This window comes from Lepisosteus platostomus, chromosome 4, assembly GCF_059453375.1.
Source record: "Lepisosteus platostomus isolate fLepPlt1 chromosome 4, fLepPlt1.hap1, whole genome shotgun sequence".
Lineage (NCBI taxonomy): Eukaryota > Metazoa > Chordata > Actinopteri > Semionotiformes > Lepisosteidae > Lepisosteus > Lepisosteus platostomus.
The window spans coordinates 65,045,471-65,073,147 of record NC_142614.1 but is presented as its reverse complement, the minus strand read 5'-3'; the positions used below and the strand labels follow the sequence as shown (position 1 = coordinate 65,073,147).

At 39.0% G+C, this 27,677-nt stretch overlaps 1 protein-coding gene across 3 annotated transcripts in view; it reads right to left on the bottom strand.

Annotated features, from left to right (window-relative positions):
• The window catches only part of ptbp3 (polypyrimidine tract binding protein 3), a 92,703-nt gene that overhangs the window by 53,107 nt on the left and 11,919 nt on the right, over positions 1–27,677 (bottom strand). The window contains exon 2 of one of the 3 annotated variants that reach the window (XM_088630264.1): positions 22,132–22,175. The exons of 1 other annotated variant lie outside the window; for it this stretch is intronic. In XM_088630264.1, the coding sequence (XP_088486390.1) occupies positions 22,132–22,175 (44 nt within the window). Of the gene's footprint in view, positions 1–21,825; positions 21,860–22,131; positions 22,176–27,677 lie in introns of all 3 variants that reach the window. One more of the 3 variants, XM_088630265.1, reaches the window with a different exon arrangement.

The following is a 27,677-nucleotide window of genomic DNA, read 5'->3' as shown; positions in this document are numbered from 1 at the left end:
TTCAAATACAAAGTATTCTCTCTATAGAAATATCTTTGCTAAGCGAGCACATAGGTTTACTTATTGAGCAAATTTTTTCATTCAAGACAACGTACAACTTATCATAATATTTTTACAGTTCACTGTAGGTACATATTGTAAAGCATTATTTAATGAACCTAGTGTAACAGTTTAAAACGAGCTAACCATTTTGTTATTGAAGCCGATACTGTGGCTTCCTTTAAAACACTTGGTTGGATGAGAACCTCAGATCAACTGATGACTAGCAACCAAAGGAGCTTAATTGGGTGAATGGTTATAAACAAGAGGAATTCATTCTTGTGCTCATAACATAACGAAATAAGAAAATAGACTGCAATAAGAAATCGGTTTCTTTCTCTAAGATTTCCTCCTTCAGGAATCTTTCTGTAAGAAACTCCTTCTGGGAGTTTTCAAAAAGGAAAATCACCTCAGTCAGGAATTATACTGAAAGTTCAATGCAAAGCATGTTAATATAATTATATATATATGTTATAATGTTTCCAGGATGATTGCTGTAGAATACCAGTTTAGCCGATTGTACATTTTTTAGAAGTTGTATCGGGTCTTCGCAAATAAAGTGCCATCATTTATAAGCAGAAAATATTAGTTATGACAGGACTCCCAACAACACAACCCTGTAAAAAAAAAAAAAAAAAAAAGATTCTAGGTTCTGTACTAGTCACCACTACCTTAAGTTTGGTGGTGAGGGGGATAAATAAGAGGTCATAACAGACACTAAGCCTGCAGGTTACTAACACACAGCTCATTAGTAGGTGTGTACAGCTGGAAAGAACACTGTTCAGAAGATTAAGGTTATTCAGGCCTCTCTACTCCTGACTAGCTGATTATGCATTTTCCACTCCAGGACTGTGGAAGACAAAGAGTTGGGAAACAGAAACTCGCAAACTCAGGTTACTAGCGGGAGGCCAAACCTGGTGTATATTTACCTTTAATATTCTAGGGGAGAAATAAAGAACAGCGAACTGAAACCTATCCAGATGACTCCCAGACTACAGTGCACAGCCACGCGATCCCAGGGACTCAATAGAATTTTACCTGCGATGCGCTGACAGGTTAAAGAGAAAAGGAACTCAACCACGACAGCCACCAGCCTTTTCATCTCCTCCTCCTGCTCTCCATGCAGGGCTTTGTTCCCCGGAGGGACCACAGGAAATGACGTTCCACAAATATCAGCACTGAAAGGTTTTTTTTATTGCGAATCACCCCCCCCCCCCCCCCCAAGAGGATTCGCAATAAAAATAAATAAAAAGAAGGTTCTGCAAATCACTTTGTGCACTGTGTCCGTTTTGCGACTGATAACAGTGTAGCTGTAAAGTTCTTACTGGTAAGCCTCCCTATTATCACCATGTTTTTCAAAGGCTTTGAAACGGTCCAGTAAAGAGAAATGCACTTATGAAAAGGGCACATGACTATGGTTTTGAAATACACTTCTATGCATTTTTATAACGTTCGCTACCTGACTTTTTGAAAACACTACCAAAGTGCAGGATGTTCGCGCAACGTGGTGTGCACTTGTGAAACTGAGCATATCCACAGAATCTGAAAAGTTACTCTGGATTTGCATACACAAGCGAGTATAAAGTCAGCTCCTTCTGTTCCACTATTTTAGTCCCTATTTTAGGGAGCATATAAGTAGGGAGCCGATGGAGACCATCTTATTCCCTGGCCGTCGGAAGCCTACTCTAAGATGGTCAAATCAATGGACAACTTCTGTATCAACTATCAAGGCTTAATTATCTCTTCTAACTCATTATAAACGTCTCAATTTTCAGTTTCTCAGAAAGCACCATAGACAATAGCAATGCAGTTAAAAATAGTTCCAAACAGCATTTACCATAGCGCTGTGCTGATGCGCCGTCTTTAAAAATTAAGAAAGCATTTGAATAGGAAAAAGATGTTTTACTGCGTATCCACATATGTGCAAGTGCCACGTTTTAATGGCTATTTTACTGGTATTAGTCTTGGTACGGCTTTTTTCGATGACAAACACAGAAGTATTCAGTTTAACTCTACCTTTACAATTCACATACTGTATATAACTTTCTCATTCTAGGCAATGTTCTACTGGTGCCCTTAGTTTGAAAATCCCGTACTTCACACCTGGCTTTCTCACCTCCAGAGAATCGAATACCAGGAAGAGAATGCTTGACGAAACCACTAGACATTTTTACAAAATGAGATGTGGCATTATGACAGCTGCTGTTTCATGACTACTGATCTATTAGTTAATACAAAGAGCTACTGTGGTGCTTTGTTAAGCCAAAGCTGTCTGCACATCATGACATCCCTCATGCAGATAATCAGTTTCTTGGTAACTGAATGGGATCTAACAGAGCCTGCAGATTAAACAGTCTGTGCTCTTACAAGCAATATGATCACAGGTTCTGCAAACAAGCTCTTCAGTCAGTGCTGCAAACATAGAGACATCTTAATACAGCACACAACGCAGTGAAGTTTGGAGGATTAAATTATATTTTCTTTGCTTTTTAAAAGCCTTATTGCTGTAAAAACCATTCTTAAGTGTGAAAGTAAAGATGTGTTTGTATCTTGCTTTCAGTAGCAAAAAGCAGACTCTTCCAGGCAGGGAAAGCAAAATGAAATCTTATAAAATAAGCATGCACAGTACATTCCACAAATTGTACAAATACAAAACGTGTATAACAATGTAAGCTGGGTGTTACAATTATACCATTTGATTCTCTGAGAAACAACCCTACTTTTCTAGTTTTTGCATTGCATGGTTCCATTATGGCAGCAACGTGGTGCAGTGATAAGAATTACCTCACAGCTCCGCAGCCCTAGGATCAATTGCAGACTTGGGGTGCTGTCTGCGTAAGTTTGCATGTTCTCCTCATGTTCATGTGCTTTTCCTGCAGGCGTTCTGGTTTCTTCCCACAGTCCAAAAACTTACTGGGAGGTTAAGATGGTTTCTGGGAAAAGTGGCCCTGGTGTGTGTGTGTGTGTGTGTGTGTGTGTGTGTGTGTGTGTGTGTGTGTGTCTGCCCTGTGATGGACTGGCATTGCATCCAGGGGATACCCTGCCTTGTGCCTGCTGCTTGCCTGGACAGGCTCTGGCTCATCCTCAACCCTTATTTGGCTTAGAAGTGGTTAGTAAATGGATAGATGGATGGAGGGTACCTATTATTTTAATCTTTTTTTCCAGATTAAAGTCAAGTCCGAGTTAGACCAAGTGTTTGAAACACATCATTGACAACTTATGGTAGCCACAGTTTTCTCTTTTTTTCCCTCCTTTCATTCCATGCAATGCAACTTCCTCAGACATTACTATAAATGATACATGACTGCACTACAAAGGCAGAGAGAGCTGAAAGAACAGTTAATTCACGACCCCTTGTGGTTATTAATACTCTTTAGGCTGATCTGACACGTTCAGGACTCTGTCAGCACTACATCATTAAAATCAATGTTTGTAATTGATACTGAAGTACCCGTACAGACTCACAAGGAGGGGTGAAGTCGAATGGAAAGAATCACTCAGGCCACATACAGTATATTCCTTGTGCTGTATTTTGGTAGTAACAAGCCACCGTATGTTCTGGTGCTCATGGTGTTGAATGACAAGTCCTCAAGCATAATTGTTTTGCGAGATACCATCTGAGCCTGATGTGGATGCCCAAGAAGGGTAACTGCAGCAGTGTGTTTAAATAAATCATATAGCAATTTTGGACGATACAATGTAATACAATATTTATGAAAAATTAAAACACAGGGTAATACTTTTGTACTTGTTCATTTATGATTTCCGAACATTTTGGAATCGAAGGTCTATGTATGACACTAGATTATTGCCAAGATGAACACTCCGTCCAACAACAGAAAAAGCAATTCCATATTGTAAGCAAAGGGAGGCAGAGTAACGTAATCTCGACAAGAACCCCCAGCAGCGCAGAGTCTGAAATATTTATGACATGAGTATCCATAAGGGATCTGTTTCACTGAAGACCAAGCCTGTCAGAGCTAGTTACCTTTAACAAGCTCCACTGTGAAAGGAGCTTCCCTATTCTCTGTGATGGCTTTCTAGATTACAGCTATGAGTTCATGTTATAATTTAATCAATAATTCTAACTAGCGAAAACCCTGCAGCAGTAATTAATTGAAATATACATCTGCAATATTTCCATTATATTAATAAAATGTTTTTCTAATTCAGACTCTGTGAATGAAATAATTCTCTTTTCTTAATGCTGTAGAAATTCACTGATACAAAAACACATGGAGGTAGACGCTGTTACCTCACAGCTCCTGGCCCCTTGGTTCCTGGAGTAGGGAGCCTTCTGTGTGAAGTCTGAAAGTTTTGTGTTCATGTACAATTTCTCCAGGTCAGTTTCCTCCCAGTCTCCAAGAACACGCTACATTCATTCACATTTCTGAATTTTCTCTGTGTGTGGGTACGTGCCCTATGATAGACTGGCATCCCAATTAGGGTGAAATCCCCACCCGCACCCCACGTCTGTCTGTATTTAGCACCTTTCTTCCAGAAGGATGCCAAAAGCATTCTTTAAACATTTTCTTTGTAATATAGAACAAAATGACCTATACCTCATTTTGTCAAAGAGAATAGTTGCAGTACACTGCAATAAGTAAATAATTCTCTTTTTTCTGTGGAATGTTATGCCTTGGGCAACAAAGAAATATGCATTATATTATTCAGACATCAATAAGGATGTTAGGGATGTTAAGGATTCAGCATCACTGCAAATATGTTGTCAACTATGATTCACCACCCTTTCTGCTGCTCCAGTCAACACAATGCAAACTAACCATATGCAAAGTTTACTTTGGTTTGGGAAAACTATTTATATGAACTCTGTGCTGTTGTACACACTGATGGGAGCAGTATTCACACCCCCTGCAAAATGTTGTGCTTTGATTTTCTTTCACACAGTCGACATGCTTGTTTCTGCAGGAATGCATTCCTTAGTTGCATACCTTTTCAATGACATCCTTTCATCCTTTTTCCCCAGGAGTTCAGAAACAGCTGTCCTGAGTGCAGAATCACACTGAGATGATTGTTTGAGGCCTGTAAAATAGAGCAATGTGCAACATGGCACACTGGCAAAAAGAGGCCTGCACCAGTTCAATAACTCCTAACGCCTTCCTGTTGAGTGAAAGGGAACTACTGTCGACTTCGGCCAAAGAGGTCTACAACTTTAAGGCAAAATACAAATTTCTATTGCGTCCTGAAAGTGTGTCCTGAAACGAAACAGAGAAGTTAAAAGAAACATCCTAAAGATGTCTTTTTCATTTATAGTTTTGCGTTCGTATTACAAAGAAAACAAATGACCTGACTGCCGGCAGTGTCCAAGGGGAAAGATAGAAAACTGCATTTGGGATAGAGAATTTATTTTAACTTGCAGAAAAAATATGAAGAGCATCGACATCTTCTAGAAAGTTCTTACCAATAAGACGTGCAGTAGTTGAGACTTCACAATGTATACATTTTTCAGATCATCTTACAAGTAATATGTTGCTTCTATCAGATCCTATACTGCCAGATAAATACTATAATTTGGTATTTTCAAGGCCTACTATTTAAATACAGTCATGCTTCAAACATAGCATTAGTTTTGTCCTTTGGCAATTGGGTTTCATAACCAGATGCATACTTTCACTCTAAAAGCACTCTTACAAGATGATTTGCTCAAAACCACGCTTTTTCAAGGCCTTCTGAAAAATATACTATTGCTAGGTGTCACACAGACAGCAAGACAACAACAGAGCAGCAAACATATGTATAATTATGTGCTGCAACAAAACAGATTTGCTACACTAACATACATTAAACCTTAATAAACTAGATATCATAATTACTAACCAGCTTTTAATCGCTTAATTACAATGGTCAAGATATCATTTTTTAAACATTTTTATAAACAAACAATTTATATTAATATCTAATTTTGTATTCAGATTATTAACAAAATGATTCTTTCATTTAAAACAAAATCTAATACTGCTATCATTCAGAACTTAACACGAGTATGGTTTTAGGAGCTGGCTCATAACGATCATGAGGCAAGAAGTGAACTAATGTGAATGAAGCACAAAAAGCATAGTAAATTTACTCAACAATGTTGCTATCCTGAATTTGGCAATGGTAAAGCACGAATAGGCCTAATGGCTACGATCATTTGCTAAAAGGAACAACGACGGTATACTTCATTCCTAACGGAGATTACAGCCTCCCCCAGCAGTCCAGCAATGCAGCTAAAACAAACACAACATATGCTTACCACACAGGTACATTTCCAGTCTACAGCAGCTAAAGGCTGAGAAACCAGCATAAGAAATATCCTACAATGCTTGTATTATAGTACTACACCGACTCTGAATAGCCAGATTAGAGAGAGAATAAACACTGATATAAGATCAAGTCACACTTAAAATGTCTTAATATTTTCTCTTAGTATTTTATCTATTATTTAGATAAGTTATCTACTATGCTATTACTACTTCTTATTTATTATGTATTTTTTAGCATGTTATCCGTTTGACTTAATATGGGTACTATGACAAAAGAAGATCCCTGAACGATGCTTTTCTTCGTAATAAAATATTTATACAGGTGACACAACACAAGATTTACACTCGAACACCGAGGTGCCCCCCCCGCCCCCAACAACCGCCCCCAGATGTCCTCCTCCAGCCTGCTGCACAACCCACAGCCACGACCGCAGACGTGAAGCCTGGCTGCTTTCCCACTCCTTCGTGCTGTGCAGTGCAAACTGTGACTGCACACTGAGCACAGCGCAGTTCAAGCGCAGTATTACCTCGGCCCCCGAGCCTTCCTTCGACATCTCTCAGACCGAGAAGGACTGCTGAACCAAAATAAAGGATGGCTGCTGGTCCAAAAGAATGAAAAAGCACACATTTGACAACTCTGTTTGCTCTGTCTGCAGGTTACATACCTATATTTAACAGTACGCTGGCACTTCTCATGGGTCTCTATATTTTGAGGTTCTGCTTCATGAAGTAATGGTTATGTAGTACATTCTTAAATTCAATGCTACCTCAATGCTAGAAGATTAAGTATAAACGTAAAGAACCAGAGGCTACAGCATTCACGGGGAATTATGAAATAGCAGGAAGCATGGAAACACCGCTAGGATAGGATGAATATTACATTAATGGACCAAATTTTTCAGGAAAAACAGAAAAGAGAGGTGGTGGTACAACCTACAAGTTGATAATATACAAAAATGGTACAGGCAGTTTAGAGGCTATAAGGGTTATACTAGAAAATAAAAACTCAAAGGGCTAAACACTAGGTGTAAGCTACAGACACCTAACAATCACAGATGCAAGCACTCAGCAAAGGTGAAGTAATAGTGGGAGATTCCAGTTTTCCTCACATAAACTGGGATATTGTAAGAAATACAGAAGCGGAAACTTAAATGAGCTAAGGCAAATAATCTTACTATTGACATTTTCAAACACAAAGGATGTATTAAAAAACTGCCACTATAACATCAGATTATTAGGAATAAACTTTAGATTTCTAAAGCTTCAGTTTAAAATCAGGATTTACGATTTTGAAAAAGGAGACTGTGAAGGAGCTTTCACGTAGTAAACTGGAGATACAAAGTCAAGAGAATAAAGATGGTCATACATGAAGAAAAATGAAATGCTCAAAAGAATTCACAAAAAGCACTACCCATTAATTCTTCCCTAAAGTTCAAGTTTTAGAATATAACAAATGAGAAAACTCAGAAGGAAGAAAGCGCTTTACAGACTGTAAAACAACTGCCCAGGATTGGAAGATAGAAACAGAATATACAAGCATAGCTGAAGAAAGATATAAGATATGCAAGACTTGCAAGAGGGAAGCAGAAAATGATATTGCAAGAAGAGCACAAAATACTGACGCCCTTTTTTCCAATACTTTAACAGTAAAGGTTCCATAAAAGTAGGAGTAAACTGTCTGATTGATAAATTGAGATTAAAAATATAACATGATAAAGAGCAGGTTTAAGGAATACTTCAAAAAGCTTTACAATATAAGATCCCACATGTTATAAAAATGAGCTCTGGGAGTATTGGGGCATTTTGAGGTTCTACAGGAACTAGGATGGTTAAAAAATAAATCACCAGGTGTTTTCCAGTCATACTTAAGGAAATGAGGGATGTTATTCACAGAACCCTAGCGAGAACATTTCAGCTCTCACTTAGAATCGGGGCAGAAAAATGAAAACATGAAAGTGGCTAGCAATGCACTCACAGAACTGGGGTCCTGGGTTCAATTCCTGAGTGACACCTGTGTGGAGTTTGCATGTTCTCCTCAGGATTGTGTGGGTTTCCTCCTACAGTCTAAAGACATACTGATACAATGAGGGGCTTCTGAGAAAACTGGCCGTGGTGTGCGAGTGTGCATGTTTGTGTCTGTGTCCTGTGATCAACTAGTGTCCAGGGTGTACCCTGTCCTGGCCTCCTTGTTGGCTGGGATGGTCTCTGGCTGCCACTTTTTGGATGAAGCAGTTAGAAAAAAGATGGATGAAGTTATGGAGGCTGATAATACGGAAACAAACTATACATTTCCAACAGAAGCTACGGAAAAAAGCTGTGCAAATAAAGCAGAGTCATCTATTTCCACATAAAAAAAATGAAGGCCTGTGAAAAAGTTAACAGCTGAAGAATTGACTGGAGGTTCCTGACTTACAAATATTCTGTGGGAACTGGGTTATTCAGTGGTTCTGCTGAAGAAATCCTACAGCACCTCACAGCAGGTGATTACAGCATTCTCTACCGAATTAACCAAAAGGGAAAGGATCACAAGGAAAAGGGGAAAGGGAAGAAAATCCCTGAGAAAAAGGTTATTAAGAGTGTTGACGTGGATGAACACCACTGCCCTTTTTTTCCCCACCTGCCAGACATCCCTCAAAATACTCGAGCACTGTGCAATCATTTCCCCAGCGGTTGCCGTGCTTTTACTAGGACCATAATTCCACCCTGTCCAATGCCTGTTAACACTGAAGAATGGTACCACTGCCATGTTTAGGTGCTTCAATATAAAATGAATTCTCCAAGCAGCCACAGGTATAGAAGATTTATACACCCTTATTGAGAGCTAGAAGCAAAATATCTAAAAAACATTATGCCTAAAAATCCCCCATGAAGTTCACAGAGCAAGATTAAATCACACCCCTGCCGAAGACAGTGAAATGATCTGGTGACAAATAACTGACCCTGAACTCCATTCCCTTATACTATGTTTTTGAGTAATACATGTATTCTCAGTTTTATTTATGAAGCTTTATTGGCCCAAGAGGTTCAAAATGAAGGCTATGAATCGCCCACCCAAACAATCAGCAAGAAACTCATTATTTCTTGCTGACAGTCATGTGTTTCATGTGTTAAAACCAAGGTCTTCCTAGATTTTACTGGTCTAGATTATAAGCATTTATATCACAAAACTCTGGTTTCTTTATGACATTCAAAAATCCAAATGCATTTCTATAGCAGGTCTTATTTCTCCCATGATTCTTTTAGCAGAAGTATAATTTGATTTTTTTTTACTTTTTAGGGAAGTCACTTTAGAAAAATGAAATAAAAAAATGATTAGGAGGATGAAGATGAAGACAGGTCTCTGTGCGATAAGTGATCTATTAGAATACTATGCAAATACTAACATACAGTAATCGGAATTTACATTACAAAATCACATTTGACACATGGGAGCTCTATTCAAGTTAAATCTGTGCAAATCAGAGTACAAATTATCAGTACACTCCAGATGCAGAGGTAAGTCCATTATAATAGGTTTTACTGTATCTATTAAGGTTTGTACTAACAGTAAATGCTTTTTATGGCAATGACACCAGTATCCTTATAACAGTATAAATTATTGTTCTGACTTAACACCTCTTGATTGGCCTCTCTTTCTGTCCCCTGCTCCCGCCCCTCGCTCCTCCTCTCTCCCAGCTTTTGTTCTCCAGCTACATTACCTTTGCTTACTGCCTTGTCTCTCTCACACCTGAAGAAGGCTACACGGCCAAAACGTTGTTTTCTTTCTTCTTTTTTTCAGCATGGAATAAACCTATTACTTGTTCCTTTGCAGGCTACGGATGCTGACGCAGCTACCCACCTAAATTACTGTTCTATGCATAACTATTATCAATGTATTTACTGTACATGGGCCAACCTAATGGGACAGATGCAAGCTTTTTCCCCAAACCTAACAAAAAGCCACATTCAATTTGGTCAAAAACGTATAAAACCATCAAACCCAGCAAAAACTCATTTCCCATTTTTCCTTATCATGTGATCTTTCAACAAAATAATTTATCCCTCATAAGACAAAAATACATATTGTTTAAAAAGACATTTACAGCACATTAAATTCATTCCAAATTGGAATTCTTTATCCATGAGATTCTTTGGGACTGATTTCACATAAAACCTGAAAGCAGGGTATTACCCTGTCCTTGGCTGGCGTATACTCGCATGAATACAAACGACGAATGTTTACAGCAGGACCGAATAGAAATTTATTAAACAATGTTCTAGTGGGGAAACCTTTCATCACACAAAACGTAATACAGGAAAAGGGCATTTTAACGCATGCCTTCTATCCTGTTGCAAAAGGTTGAAAATACGACAAAAACAAGGACGTTCATCAACTTCACATCATTCACCATGAAACTGGCACCCAGGTTCTGACTTTACAGTAGCAATTTCGAAACAGACAACCACCCATCTAAACTGCCGGCCCATCCATGCTCTTCTGTCCTTCCATCTAAACTTAAAGCTACATTGCAAAGTTCTCCTGTACTATGTATGTTACTACGTAGTGATGGGCAAAGTGTAATTACTAAATTGAAAGTCACTGGCAGATAGAGAGCATTTTCAAAGAGTATTATTCTTGTCTTTTCTTGCAAGAGAAAAGAGCCACCAACATCTAGTTGGTGGCCTAACACCAACATTAGGCCATCATGGACAACTTCTCCCATCCCCTCTATGACAGGCTTGCAGGAATGAAGAGCACGTTCAGCAATAGACTGATTCACCCACGGTGCGACAGGGAGCGCTACAGGAGGTCATTCTTGCCGTCTGCCATAAGACTGTACAACGCATCCACCTTGCGTCTTGGCAGAGGCAACAGCGACAGTGACCTGTTTCTGGACTAAACGCATATACACATATACTGCTACATTTGTTCTCTTTCTTTTTCTTTTTCTTTTTCCCGTTTACAACCACTTTTGTGCAATATATGCCAGGGACCTGTGCAATACATTTATATTTATATTTATATCTATGGTTACATCTATATTTATATTCATACGTGTGATACGATTTTCTGTGTACTGTTCTGTTCTAGTTTCCTCTTGTGTGTCCGGACTGTGAGTAACTCTTGTATTGTATTGTATGTATTGTACTATTAGTATATAATTCGTTACACTGTGGCTGTGTTGTGTGTGTTAAGCTGCTGTTGCACTGCAATCTCCCTCACGGGATCAATAAAGTATCTATCTATCTAGTCATTCTGGACAAGACATCCTCAAAAAAGGATGAGCAAAGATTGTTTTTCACTGTACAATTCGTTCTTGGTACAACCTTGTGATCTGAAGGCCTACTGATCCAGACTGCTCAAAGGACTTTTCTCATTTTTCACACTAAACAACTTTCAATGTAATGAATGCAAGCCCATCATTGTCGTGATGAAGATGACCATGTTAAATCATGCTGAGTACAGCTTAGTTTCCAAAACTGGAGTGATCAGCTTTTAAAATGGCGGATATCAGGTATTTGTTTGCTGCATCCCATTTACACAATGTAATGCATTGTACTAGTAAGACGTGTGATGGTGTTATTGAACACAGTGATGCGAGGCATGAACCTTGATCAAGACCTAGTATCTATGAAGTCCCTACAATTCTCCTCAACATTTTCCGTTTCTTCTCCTGTCCGCAGATTCCCTGCGAATCACTCGCTGACCAAGTCCCAGAATGCACCCCTTGCGCCCTTCATATGCACATTCCCATTCAAGTCTGCAAGGGCTTAGAGTGTCCCCATTTCTAAACTTGTTTCTCAAGGGTGTCTCAAGAGGGCCAGCAATGCGCCCGTCTCCGAAGTCTGCACTGGAGCAGACTCCAATGAAGGGAATTACCCCCAATTCTTTGCGGAACGGTGATGTTTCATGTTCCAGCCTATCACAGCGGAGAGAAGTTGCCATGGAGAATAAAATATTTGAGTTAGTCAAATGTAACTTTTGTTTTTTACAGTTTTAAAAATGTTGTTTTATGTATAACCATTTTCATTAGGCTATTTTAGAGTCATATGTATTCTAGGTCTGAAGTGTTTCGTTTTTAAAAATTGTGTCCCCATTTCAAATGATATTCATTTAACTACGGCGTAATTTATACATGGGGGGGGAGTATTTAACATACAAAGCTTTGAGGTACTGCTAAATTTATGTTATTTACTTTGACGACTTTAAAGCAATCCTGTTTAACGTGAATGGAGGTACTGGGGAAAACTAGATGAATTGTATTTAATAGAACAAACCTTTGAATAGCGCACCGCGGTATTGCCAAGTTTACTTCGTCCGTTTTGCAGTTACAGAATAGATGACATTCAATTTCACCAAACTGCGTGAGGCTGTCCCATTCCACTTTAAGTTTTGCATCCTTGAAGACTCTCTCACTTGGAAGTCCCCATTTGCTCTATGTCACAGAAGTGTGGATTTGGAGGAAGGGCTGAGGGGGCTGGGCAAGAACGGACACAGCTCTTCAGAAACAGTGCATGAAATGCTGCCTCTGCTAGAGCTTATTACTGGTCATTATTTACAACCTCCATTTTGATCAACAGAGCCATCCTACACACTGGATGAATGAAGATCTTGCACAGGAACTCAGAAATCATTTAATAAGTAATTGAAAAGTATGATTAGTCAAGGAAGCATGTAGCCTTGTTACTACTCTATAGAGTTCCTGTAATTTTAATTACAGCCAAAAGGCCCCAATATAGTTTTCTATTAGTCCACCGACAAAATCTCCACTATTGTTCTCAGGAACGGACACGCTGTTAGCCAAAGACCAATGGAAAGCATTCATTTGTAAATAGGGAACACAATACTTCCAATTATCTCTGCAACCAAAGGCTGTAATTGTAGCTACAAAAACATGGCAAATGAACAGCAAAAGAAAATAAGCTGCGATCTAACATGAATAAGCATTTTTCAGACAGGATTTGTTTTGGCCTAAAGAACACTGTACACCATAATAATATAGAAGTGGATGGGTGCCAGGATTCAAACTTGCAAAATTCAAAAATGACAGAATTTTCTTTGTTTCCTGGAAGCAGCTGTTTGCAAATTGTTTTGCTGCTGCTCAGACAAACACAGGACATGGTTTAGTGAGAACAGAAACCCTAGTGCTCAGAAAAGCAGCTCAGTACAGTAGCGACAAGGCCAGGAGCCAAACTGAAATTCCGATTTGATATAATAGGATATTTTATCGCCGAGGGAAAACTCAACGAACAAACTGCAAAAAAAACGAAGGCTCTTTCAGCCAGCCTTCTTCCTGCTATGACACCATAAAAACGCCTAGTTCACGGGTTTGAATGAACTGCAATGATGGACTGAATCTGTTCCACGTGCTACACACAAAAAAAATCTTGGCAGCAGGAAAACTATTGAACAGAAATCGGTTTTGTCAAAGTAATTCAATAAACACTGTTCCTATCCAACTTGATCAAAACAACCCTAGGTCTACATAGTAATATGCAGTGGTTTTCAAACCCGTCTCACATATTCTGTGGGGATAGGATACAGTCTTGTGAACATCAAATGACCTGAACCAGTCATGGAGATGGGATATAAAACCAGTCTAAAGGGATACCAGAGAGACTGAATGGTCAGCCACTACTACTGAACACATCACTTTTATCAAACAACTGAAAGAGGCATAAATATGGCTTGTTAGCAATGAAGTCATACACTTGAGAAAATAGCCTCGAAATCAAAATCTAAAGTTTAATAAAAAATGCAAGCCAAAGGGGAATGGTATGGTACTGACTGCAAAAACGGCAGAAAGAACTTTCAAATCAATAACAGAAAACCACAGATCTGCCTCAGATACTGCGTGATGGTAAAACATTACAAACACAAAGAAAAGAAACGCAACTCAAACAGGCATTTTTGTACAGAAGAAATAAACTGAAACTGAAATCCGGGAAACGTGGAATCAAAATTAATCAAAACCAGAAGAACGGCATTCACTGCTCTGACACTAACATCTTTAGCTTCGCAGTAAGAAGAACTGTAACATTTTTCAAAAGGACATTGTTTGTATTGACTGGAGCATGCACAGTATAACTTCATTTTGTAAAGTTAAATAGAACAGAAGTGTTTCAGAATCCAACATAACAATAGAATTTCCCCTCGGCCTTTACCAATCATGGCCTCCCAACAAACCCCATATAAAAATTGGCTTCTTTACTATGTTCTCCACACCGATAGCTGTTGTCTGGTGAGCGTACTGGTGCACTACGGCTGCCATCGCATCACTTAGGTGGATGCTACACATTGGTGGTGGTGGAGGGGAGTCCCCATTATCTGTATAGCGCTTTAAGTGGAGTTCCCAGAAAAGCACTGTTTCAAGATATTCTTTTGTGGTAAGTACTAGAAATAAAACAATAAAAAGGCTTAGCTTGTCAAAGCTGCACCATTTATTCTTATACAGTACCAATTTTTTTATTTTAAACGTCCAGAAATTCTGCCAAACTGACGGACAGAATCAACAGCTGAATGTAAACGATAATGTTGCAAAGTCTACAAATGGAAGAAAAACAAATATAAACGTGACTGATCAGAAGCTTGAAACACTTAAGACCTAAAAGTGGAAAAGACACATAGTAAATGTTTTGGAGTTGCGCACTTCAAACATTGAAATGGTAAGTAGGCATGCTTGGCTTATTTATTACTACATACACGTATATAAACGTGATGCACGGCTGGAAACTAAGTAAAACAAATGACCTTCTGCACATTCCTAATTAATTCCGAATACATTACGTTTTTGTCTGGGTTTCCTCCAGGTGTTCCAGTTTCCTCCCACAGTCCAAACACATACTTGTAGGTCAACTGGCTTCTGGGAATACTGGCCCTGGTCTAGGCGCGTGAGTGTTTGCGTCTGTGTGTGTGCCCTGCAACGGACTGGCATCCCATCCACGGCGTGCATGCCTGGCGTTCGTTGCTTTATCGGAAAATGGATGGTTGGATAACTGCCTGTATTGGAAGAAACTCTTAAGCAGAACAATAGTGTGGCAGCCTGAAATAAAAAGCTATTTTAATTTGCAGGAAGTGAGGTTAAAAACTTTAGTTTAGAACGAATACTGTAACACATACAGAAGGACAACTTAGGATTTACAGTGCAAACGCCAGTGCCTGAAGCACAGGTGGAGGCCTTCAGTCCTGGCATGGCACTGTTTTATCTCAGCTATGTCAAGTGTAAACCGGATTTGGCACTTTGGAAAAGCTCTGGTGAATGAAGATCCACACAGGAATATATTAAAATGCAGCCTGATAGTCTCCAGCTAACCAGGTGGCAATAGCAAGAGGAGTGGGTAACAGCGAATGCCAATTCTCTCTCTACCTTCCAAAAATGTTTGGACTCGAAGAGTCATGCTTCACTCCAGAGGCTAATCAGTCGGACTCTTCCCTCGTTGCTTCCTTCTCCTTCAGGTGCGACATATAGCCGAGGCTCAGCCAGCTTCCTAGACGGCAGAAGCTGACAGGCCCTGAAGGAGGGAGATGAAAAAAGGCAGCACGTCATTTCCCCGTTGCATTCTGGGGAACTCCAGATTAAAAAAAAAAACTTCACTGAACCTACTACATAGTTGTCAAGCACGGTCCTAATCATGTGCAGTACGAACAGCAAAACTGACACCAAGTCGCCTTACGTAGCATTAACAATTGACGTCATGCTCACAAATGCTTCAACAATGAAAGAGGGGAGGTTTGTCTTTTTTTCTCCAAATTTTACAAAATGTTTTGTAACTGGCACAGAAATTTACAAGTACTTCCATGCTATAGCCTTTCAAGTCTATCAGGTAAGCAGTCATCAGCAATTCTACAGCTGAAGCCTCTTCATAGGACTGAGCAAAGACAAAACTCCTACAGAAACTAAACTACAAGAGAGTTAACGACATAGTAAGTTACTGTTAATTCTGTTAAAGGAGATCAGATAAATGGCACAATCACACAGCATAACAAGGTGGAGCATTGCAGGCTTAAAACGTACTGAAGTGAAAGCCATGAGCCCAGTCCTTCCACTTGCAATGCTCAGCAGCAGTGATGCCTTTTGATTAAACCAACCAAGCAGTGCAACATACATGCCACTCTGTCCTCTAACTGGGGAACAAGCCAACAACAGACAACAATTACATGTGGTGCAAACAGCAGACATAACAGGTTGAGTCACTAACACTTTATTGGGTTAAACCACAACATACTTTGGTTACTTTTACAGAGTTTCAAAACAGTGGGGCCAATAATTATTCCAAGGCATCCTGAGCTCTTTATTATAGAATAGATTACACCCGAGTTATTCTTAGCACACAACATGTAATGTGGCTAGAATGGATATAAGGCTTCTTAGCAGGAACAGTCAGTCTTTTGGTATAAGAGTACAACTTTTAAGTTTAAAACCTGTACTGTACATAAACACACAATAACAAGCCTTCACAATCTGATAGTTTGTAGCTATCTATGTAAAAGACATGATGTAAATACATAAAAGCCTGTTCTACTGTATTTAAACCTAAAAAACACATCCTTAGAAAATCAGATCACCCAAAGGTCCCAATAACCAATTTTAGCCTTAAAAGAAGAAAACTAACACCTTTCAGCTTGAGAAAGACGTTTTAGAAAATTCAAGGCACACGTTCATAAAATTCCTAGCAAATCAACAGTGAATATTCTTGACAAAATGTGAGCTTAAAAACACAGTAGAAGAAAAGGCAATTTTGATCTGAGACACGGAATTTTAACCATTACCTTTTGGGTCACCCTCATTACAAGTATAATCATAAATTTGATTCATTAAGCTTTTTAGAAATAATATCATAAAAAGGAGCTCCACCACACTGCATATATTTAAAAGATCTTGTACTGAATAAAAAGAGACTATTTCCATTCTCTGTTGCACTGGATAACTGGCACAAAAAAAATCTCTTTACAAATCCTAAAATCAGTATAAATTCTGATGCATCTAACACAAGGTAAAGCTCCTTTGCAGAACTCCAGCAACTCAAATCACACCCACAGGAAAAGAACAGCTCACAGAGAATCACAGCTTTGACCAGGAATTGGCTGCAATTCCTTACAAACCAATATAATTTGCTTTTAAGCACATACTGTATATGTTGCAAGGCAACTATAACACTATTCTCACTCTAACTTTGTATTAGTCCTTGAAAAACAACCATCTATTTGTACACTTTGTCTACCTCCCTGACAAAAAGCAAAACACATTTATAGTTGTAAATGAAAACTGAAAAAGCAGACACTTGCATACAAAAAAACGGGAAGAGATGACTGCATTCAGGTTGAAAAGGGTATGCTACTTTCTATTACTAACTGTAGGTTACTTTCTGTAACTAACCATTAGTTCTGCAATCATTCTACATTAACAAATGCCTTGTGTTACATACATTTTCTCTATGTTGCGTTTTTTAAAGATGCAACACGGCGATCAGGGTTGCAGTTTACTTATTGTCCACCCTAATAAAGATCAATCTCAGGAGGGAAATTCAAATCCTATTAATTTGGCACAAATTTATACCGTCACACCTTCACTGGTTATTGTACATGCGTAAGGTTACGGTATGGCTTCATGAGATTAAGAAGTTATTTTGGTATAGTAATGTATCATCTCCGTGTTCACGTGTAGAGTTGGACAGTCCTAAACTTACACAATCAACCAAAAATAGTTCATGAAATGTGTTGAGTGGTCCTATAATTTCCAATAATAATTTATTATTTTTCCATGGCTGCACCTCATAGCTCTTCAGTCTTTGATTATATTCCAAAATCGGGTGCTACTCTGTAGAGTTCACACGTTCTCTGTGATCAAGAAATCAGGGGGTTTCTTGGGGTATTCCAGCTTCTTGCTCAAGTCCAAAGAAATTATATCTTAAAAGGCATCTCTAAATTGTATGCGTGTGTGAATTGGTGTCCCATCTTGTACTCAGTAGCTGCTGGCTAGATTTCAGGTCACCATAACCCTCTAAGAATAAAGCACTTACCAAATATAAATACCTGTAGTGCATTTTAGATTAGAAATGAAATGAAAGCAATGTGTATTTGAAGGTGAAGGAAAATACAGGCAATTTCATTTCATTTCAGGTCTTTCCCCATTTTAAGTGGTAATGCTTTAAAAAGATTTTACAGTGGGAATACACAGAAATGTCTTATGACTGCCCTGTCAAAAAAATATTCAGTCGCTTTTTTTTTTTTTACAGAGATACGAAAACCAGCTCAATGGTGAGGGCTACACTGTACCGCCCAAAAGTGTAAGAATCAAAGACAAAGAAACACAGCACATACAGTGCTTACAACCTCCACATACCTGAGGTTTCTGAATGGAATTAACATGCCACAGAATGAACTCTGTGCAGTCTTATTCAGCCTCCAGGACCCCACTGAGAGAGAACAGCAGTGGGAGCTTACAGATGCATCATCAGCCACCCCATGAAAGCATGGGAACGAAGCAGTGGTGCAAAGCCCTCACAGCACGCCTCTTCTGACGAAGCCCGCCTGTTAAAACAGCCAGCACCGCTTTCAGGGATCACTAACTTATACTGAAAGCTATTATATTTTTCCATGCCTCCCTCACTGAACCCCCCCCCCCTCTTTTCTCCCCAGGCTTTAATCACAGAGAAATTTCAGGCGTTGCTTTTGTAAAAGACTTACAGTACTTAAAACGCAGGCGGGCACAAATGAGTTTTCACACTCCTTGAAAGAGACACTCGATTGTGTGAAAAGCAAATGGAAAGAGTAGTCATGTAGGATGGCATAATCCAAACTGTTTAAGGTCTGCGCCAGGAACAGATGTTCACAGAGATTTTAAGCTCAGACATAAACAAATATAGTTTACACAGGAGCCCACTGGGCCCATCTTGTTTGTTTGGTTTCTAACGGACGAACGGTCCAGGCATGACACCCAGCCGTTTCTTGAAGGAAGGCAAGATATCAGCTTCAACAACATGGTGTGGCAACTTGTCCTACACTCCCACAACCCTAATCACTACCTTGCTGTGATTATTTCCGTTGACGTCAGGTAAAGCATACACATTCATAGGTATGACAAAGTGACATAGACGAAACAAGGCCTGCTTTCGTTATTGTTTTTTTTTCCTGTACCTTTCCAACTTGGAATTAGCAATGTTTTGGGTTTTTTAGGCCTCGGTTCACGGCAGCAGCTCCTGTACTGCACAGGGAGAGAGAGAGAGGAAGGGCAGATCTGACAAACCCACCCACAGCCCCTATCATGTTCTACCATTCTGTCACAACCACAGCAGCCTCTGTTCGGTGTCACTCCTGCAGAGCCCTGACGAATCCTAACACTACAGACTGGAGGCATCCTTTCCAATTGCTCGCTGCCACCTCCGGGGAATCCCGGCTGTAGTCTGCTAATGACATGAACAAGGTCTGAATTTGCACCACAGCTCAAGCTTCTCAACCAGCCCCAACTGTTTAAGCCACAGAAGAATCCCCATTTGTTTCATTTTCAGCTTCTCGTTTCTCTTGTTAATCTCACAACAGATTGTCTCAGTTAGTGAGCAAAAACATTCAGAACACAGAATAAGTACTTGACAGACCTTACGAACAAATGCAGATCATGTAAGACCTACAGAAAATCTATTAAACGTCCATTAACCACTAACAATTAAGTGTAACAATACTATACTGATCTATCAAAAGTGTCATGAGACATCTGACTAATCAGACAAACTTCAAGACTCATTTGGAAACAAAGCCAGGATAAGATTCTTTTCTTGTTACCACTGCAAGTGCAAGGGTTCATACTTCAGAGACATCTTGTTTTCATTTCCAACAAGAAGCGAACGTGGAACTGGGTGTTGTGAGACTGGAAACAGATCTGAACTGAACAGAATTGCAAAGCAGTCTGTTAAATTGTGAGCAATGACAAGCAATGCTCCTTTATACAGTCAAAAGCATGCTTCTAACACGTGACAATGTTCAGTGTCATAGCAAGGAAATGTGATGAATTATAGTGAAGTAGAGGTGAATGTTAACTTGCCAATATGTTCAAAATATTTACATAGCACTGTTAAATATTATTTTCTGTATTGATAGCCGAGTGGTGTCTGAAAATAAATTTTGTTATATGTAAGGGCAGTGTGTTTCGGGGCTGCCATATGTAGACTATTGCACAAGGACCAAATGTGAAAAACCAGAATATTCGAGATCAGAGCACAATTGCAGCCTTTATCAGTGTTAAAATTATTTGGCTTATTTGCTATTGTTGGCAACTTCAAACCTGATCAAGACAGCAGTTCTCTGAAGCCAAGGGAGGATGGGTCTGGTCAGTAGTGGAATGAGACTGATTAACACTAGGCCACTGCTGTGTTGATGAAGGACCAGTAGGTGGCACTGTGCTATAGGAGACACTGTCTTTCTACTAAGATGTTACAAATACATTGACAAATAATTTATAAATATATAAATACTGTAGCATAAGTAATTCGAAATACCATTCAATACATCTTTGGCCAACATTCATACAGTATCTCACTTAAGTAATTATTTGGCCTCTACTATCCAGTGTCCACACAAGGGTTAAAATGATGCTTTAGAGCCTCACTGCTCAGTGCCTGGCAACAATGATTAAGTTGCAAATGTTCTCCAGTCATTATGTTGCAAATATTCTCCCAAGTCAGGCATCTGAATATTTATAAATCACTCCAAAATTAAGCCTCCCAATGTGAAAAGGTGCCCGAGTGAATAGGGAATAATAAGCATGGAATCTGAGACATATTATAAGTATTAAGTTGGAAGTCGGGGTAAAGGGTATTTAGGAAGTAATGGAAAGATCACCATTCTAAGTCGCAAAGCAGAGACACGTCAGTATTTAAAAACATTTTGAAAACATACAAGTCCTTTTAAACACTTTAATTTAGTCATTATAATAAGACAGATCACACATGCATATAAAACAATTTCGGTCAAAGACGTGGCTTTCCAGTGGCCTATTGAAAATGCAATGGACAACCAGAACCACTAACTTGTTGACACTAATTGGGGTGTTAATCTCTAGTTTTCAAAAATTCCACTTTAGGCTTCCTCAATGTGCTCTACCTTAATGTTTCCTCCCTTGCTGAACTGTTGATGTCATTTCTCACTTCTCAAACCAACCTGCTGTGCAGAGGGCTTGTTGGCACAGAAGAGCTGCCAAGCATCACCTAGGTGTGTGCTACCCTTCAGTGGCAGATACAGTTGGTCCCCTCCTTTATTTAAAACACTTTAGAAGTGCTATACGAATGCAAAGTCTTACTTAACCATTGTGAAGCATCCAGTAACCTGAATGCAGCACAAATAACTGCAAAAAATCCAAACAAAAAAAGTTGCACAATATACACACTATGTATGCTGCAGACAAAAAAGTAAAATGAAAAAAAAATGCATTAAGATCTAAAGATTAAAAAGGGTGGCTCCACAGTCCGCAAAAAGCCAAAAGAATACCGAAGCAAAAAGTGAGAAAAGGCACAATAAGCATTAAAAGAGGAGAAACCAGAGTCCTACCTTTAAACCGACCGCTATAAGATGTGAAACAACACTGTGTGGAATAGAGGAAGAGAGAAAATGGGAAATTTAAGTTAGAAAGCAGGTTATTGCTTATTGCACAGCCAACAGAAAAATGAAGGGGAAAAATAAGGTTTAGTAAGAAAAAAAATCTCAAGATGTCGTAATCATGGATAGAATGCAGCGAGATGTGAGATGTTTTTGTTAGGGTGCCCCGGGATTAGGCAGCATAGGTAAAAAAACAAAAAGGAAAAACCCAAAGCCAAGCTCCAATACCGGGCGAGCCAACTTGCTCTTTACACTTACCAGCTGAAGTGGAATGTGTTTCTGATCAAATCGTTTGTGAGGATCTTTTCAGAGAGAGGGAGAGAGAAAGAAGGCTGTTTGTAAAGTGAACGTGACAGAGAATGATATAAAATAGGCTTCTCAATGGACACAATCAACCTTTGCTTTATACAACCTCACCATATTGTTATGGTACAGTATCTATTGTAACCAAGCAGCTTTTTTTTAGCGAAGCTGAATAACACCATAGACCTCCTATAGGGAAGCTTCATATTTCATTCCTTGATTTAGCTGTAGCCAATATATCTAAAAAAACTTGCCAAGCGTACGGTTTATCATTTTTAGATATTCAAAAAAGCCCCCCAAAAAACAACATCCTTCACCTTTCGTGTTCAAGTTACAATCAAACTACTTCTGACAAACCGCATGCCCTGAAATAAACCTCCCAATGTATAATACAGCAATGACAATTGTCGCCTGTGATTTGCATCCCAGGTATGCTGCATATCCAGACTCGATCTCCAGAGAACCTACAAAACCACAAAGCCGGATTTTACTCCACAGAGCTCTAGGCCTAATAAAAAAAGAAAGAAAAATTCGAAAAATATTATCTTGAAATATATTCCCATAAACTGAAGTACTTATGAAAACACTTATGCTCCACAAAGGGTATAATTTTTACTAACTGAAGAGAAAATATTGATGATTCTCTTCACCTATGCATTTCGACTAACTTATTTTAACCAAAATCATCTATAGATATATAAACCAAACTATTAAAGAATTATCTGTGTGCCATCCATTTAAAAAAAAAAAAACTAAAAGGCCAGGAGCCATGTTACGGTCAACTTTTCAAATCCTTTTTCTCTGCACTACCACTTTCTTCCAGCAGGCCTTTCGGTTGTCCTAGTGAAAGCCTAAGCACGGGCAAACATCCATCCATTTCCTGACCACTTCATCCAATTCAGGGAAAAGGGGGAGCCGGGGCCTATCCCAACAAGCCATGGGCGCAAGCTGGGATACCAGTCTACTGCAGCGCACACACAGACACAAACACACTGTCACACCAGGACTAATCTCCCCTGATGCGAGTTAACCTATCACCGATAGCGCCGTTATAATTTTGGAGTGTGGGAAGAAACCGGAGCAAACCCATGCCAACATGAGGAGGACAAATTCCACACATTCCCCAAATTACCAAGGCCTGGAATTGAAAGCAAACCCCCGCACGGCAGGGCAGCAACGCTAACTAATGCGTCACCATCCAGCCCCAAACAGAGGTTTCCAACATATTCATAGATTTTTCACTTGCCAAAGTAGGTGCTAAGTCATTCTGCATGTGTCACAGGGCGCGCGAAGATGCGATCTTACAGATGAAAGCCCCCAACAGCGTAAATGCGTTCAGACTAACCCAGAACACCGCAGAAGAGACCCCAACTTTTGCATTCTCCAGTTCGGCTCTGGGAAGTCTGAGGAATTCCGGTTGGGTTTATACTGTGCTATGGTAGCACGAACTATTCCTGTACTGGTCTGCATTACGTCAAATTAAAGCAGATGGATCATCTAAAAGGCTATTGTAAATGTGCCACAGCTAAAAAGCAAGAATCGTGAGAAATTATCAAGGATTTTTTCTTTGTTCCAGTCAGTTGAAAAGGTATTCTTTGTGATTGTGATTCAAAACACACTCAATGCAATTGCTAAAGTACAACATGTAAAGGAATAACCACAATTAAATTATACATCTTTAATTAACACTTATCCACTTCATGTTAGAAATATCCACAGAAGGTGGTGGAGTATATGTGTTTTATCGTTATAAAAGGAGCGTCCTGTTTAGCACTGTAGTCCACCACAGATAAAGCACATGTACTCAAGTATTTTTAAGTCCTTCCTTAAAATTAGCATCTCTGTACAGTGTGGTGAAACCACCAGCAACAAATTAAGTTTAAACTTGAAGGCAGTTTGGCAATCGGTATTCAGAAACCTTTATATCCCCTGTTGTTAAACAGTACGCTGGTATTATGTCTTTCAATCTTACCGACATCCCCAAACAATGAATGCAGTACAACCAACCAGCAGTTTCAAAATGAAAGGGAAAAAAAAGCAATAATCTGACTGACTTTAGGCCACATTGCTAGTTAAATCAGGATATTATTTTCTAATTCAATTACAACATAATATCTTTAATTGATCCTTTTTTCAAACCAGACTGTTCAATGGAGAACAAATTCTCATTTACAATGATAACCTGGAGAGTGGCTCACTTACACAGCAGTCATTTACTGAGCTATCTGAGAGTGGTGTATTTCTGAAGGGTACACCAGCCAGATCCGAGTCCATGACCCACCTGTCAGGAATCCTAACAACTATTCTATGTTGATGGCCTACTTTAACAAAAAAAAGTAGCCTTTCTACATTTGGTAAACGTCTGCTAAGTGATAGTTAAGCTTGTACACAACAGCGGAATTTTAATTACATTCACCATCTTACATACCTTCTCAAACATTCATTTTTTAACTCTGTTACATACTGTATAGAAAATCCTCCTGTATCTAAATCGAAAGGTTAATTCTAGATATTAAGTAATTAATTACTTTAAACATAAAACATTCAATTAAGGGTGCAAATGATCAAAATATTTCTGTTAGAATTGGATTCATTATGGCAATACATGTATGAACCAAAGCAAGCACAAAGTTTAAAAATCCACCACACTTTCAGGGAAAAGCAAATACAATACAGATAGAAGACATTGTCTGAAAACAGCTTTTGCTTCTATATCTTGCAACAATATCCGCTGTCCCAACACTTTCCCGCAGATAAACGTAACATATAGTTTTTATCAGACTTACAGACTTATTTTTTCATCCATCATGGTGACACTCCACTGAATGCGCTTGTAATTGCGCCCTCATGTGTAATACGCTTTGATCTATTTCTGTAACTATTTTTTGCCTTTTATTTTCACTGATTGCTCTTTCTTTGACTATTTTGTCTTCTCTGTAATAAACACACAAGCCTCTTGGGGCAGTCATTATCGTAAAGGACAATATATATACACTCTAGATTTTTCATTAAAATTGTGAATCACCAAATATTTATTAAAGGGAAACTGCAGTCCGAATTTCTCAGGCCAGTTATTAAATCTCAGTAACAAAATAAGTTATTTGACAGTATCGCAACATTTTACGAATTCTGAATTAAGTATAAAATTGTGAAATGACTGTATAGTTACCATGTTGTCATAAACCCCTGGTCTCGCAGAGGGTGAGAGTGAGAGTTTGCACAAATTGCATGCAGCACCATATTCTGTGATACATACTAGAAACGTAATCTATATTGTGATGTAAATTGGAGGTTTTATGCGTTACTGTGCACGTTTTACTTTCATTGCAGTTTGAAATGCACTCATCAATTAAGCTTCTTTCTAAACCCCCCCCCCCCAATATAAAAATAGGACTGCAGTTTCCCATTAATTCCAACACAACTGTGTTTTTCATGTCTCCAATGATGGCTACATACCCTGGGTCCTCATAAAGGAAAGAGCGAGGAAGCATAGACAGACAACTCTGACCGGCCCGACTTCAAGCAATTTGACGTATAAAATGTTGCTGGGACCACAGACATGTACCCGACGTTCAGCGCCGACTGCAGGAGAGGACAAATCGACAAATCGCTGTAAACCCAGGAGGGCTGTGTCCTTTAGGGAACCAAGACAATTTTGGTCCGCACTGAACCAACTGTGTGCCTCGGTTTGTGGAATCCAGAACTGAGCAGGCTTGTGACATAGTCCTAGCTCGAATCCGCAGCGCCTCAAATCATACAGCTCAACCCGCACTCAGGCCGCTGGAGAGGTCACACAAGACGCTTTTAGTAGCGGATGTGCTGAATGGTTTTAATTAAGAGTTTCAGGACAGACAGATATGTCAGCTTGTCTTGAGAAGGTGGTGTATCTCAGACTGCCTCTGTCTCGTATGAGAATGGTCAATGTGAAAACTACTATAATGGCAAAGGGACCTGTTTATACACAAGCTTCCCAAACAAAGTGTGATTAGCATTAATAAAAGCACTTTTATGTTTAATTTAATAATGAGAAATTACCCTTTAGGCACAACTGACTTGTCTATTTGTGAGTGCTAAAAAAGAATTAAAAACACAGAAGAAGCAGGGTCAAGTTGTTCCTATAGAAATAGAACATAGGTGTCAACTGGGTTTGTTTTCTGTATTCACCATATGATTAAATGTCCCTTTAATGAGAGTCATTTCTAAGACAGCTTTGTCAAGCTGCCACTGTAACGCTGAAGCACTGTAAATTTGAGCTTGGGCCACATCATCCTTGCTCTTAGTATCATTCAACTTCTCTCTCTCTCTCTCCAAAACTCAAAGGGCACCAGAGAGGACATGTTTCTGAATCTAATGATACCGATACTTACTGCAGACAAGGAACCAACCTTTTTTCTTGGAGAATTTCCAGAAACTTGAACAAATGCGTACATTGAGATATAAACAACGAGCGGACAAAACGTTAAGCCTATGACTTCCTCTTCTAAGTCTGGCTCAATGCTAAATCAACAGCCCTCTTGCAGACTGGTCAAATGCACATACACACTGTAACGAAGGAAAAATGTGCTATCCGAAAGAGTATAAAACAGAACTTAAAATCATATAAAAAACAGCTGTTTTTCATCACCCATCTTAATAATATAGCCTAATTCACCTCTTTAGGAACTGCTCAGTACATTTACAAAAATAGCCATTCCAAATTTCCTTAAATAGAAGCCAATACAAATACAAATAGATTAACTGTTAATAAAAGAAATGAAATCAAATTTATTTGAATTATCAGCAGAATTCAGCTGTATAGATCAAACTCGAATGATGTAAAGCTTAAGCACAAAATCTGTAATTTGCCTGAACTTGGCTAAGCAATGGTATGACTTACAATGAGAAGTACATTTTTAAATAAAGGCTGACATGTATTGTATATCCATGGCTGCAATCATCGCAATATTCAGTTTACTTATGAAACCAAACAAATGTCCCTCATGGAGAGCAAGCTGGGGTATGCGAAAAGACGAATTCCTAATGCAAGAAACTGCTAATAAAGTGATGTTAGTCTACACATTTTCACACTGGCTTTCAAATTCCTTGATAAACTTAAATGTTGCCTTTTGGAGGACACTACATGACCTTGTGGAATGGAATGACACTGCTCCTGTAAAAACGCATTTTCACTTTTTACTAAATCTCTCAGCAGTGCAGTGTTAAAACAATTCCAAACCTTCTAATTGTCACTTCAATATTTTGCTGCAGACATTACATGACACTCTGTCTTGACAAATATTTTGCTTTTCTTATACTTCTGGAAGTGAAAAACACAGGCATTGTTTTTCTTTCTACAAAGCTTCTCTAAAAACATTTAGAAGATTCTAGACTTCCCAGGTGTTTTACGAAAAAAGGTTTTCTAGATGCAGTCTTTTTAAATCCTACTGCATTCCCGGCGAGGTCTCGATTGTGATTTCTTCGAATGCAGTCAATTTGACGTGACAATGAAAATCAGCAACAAG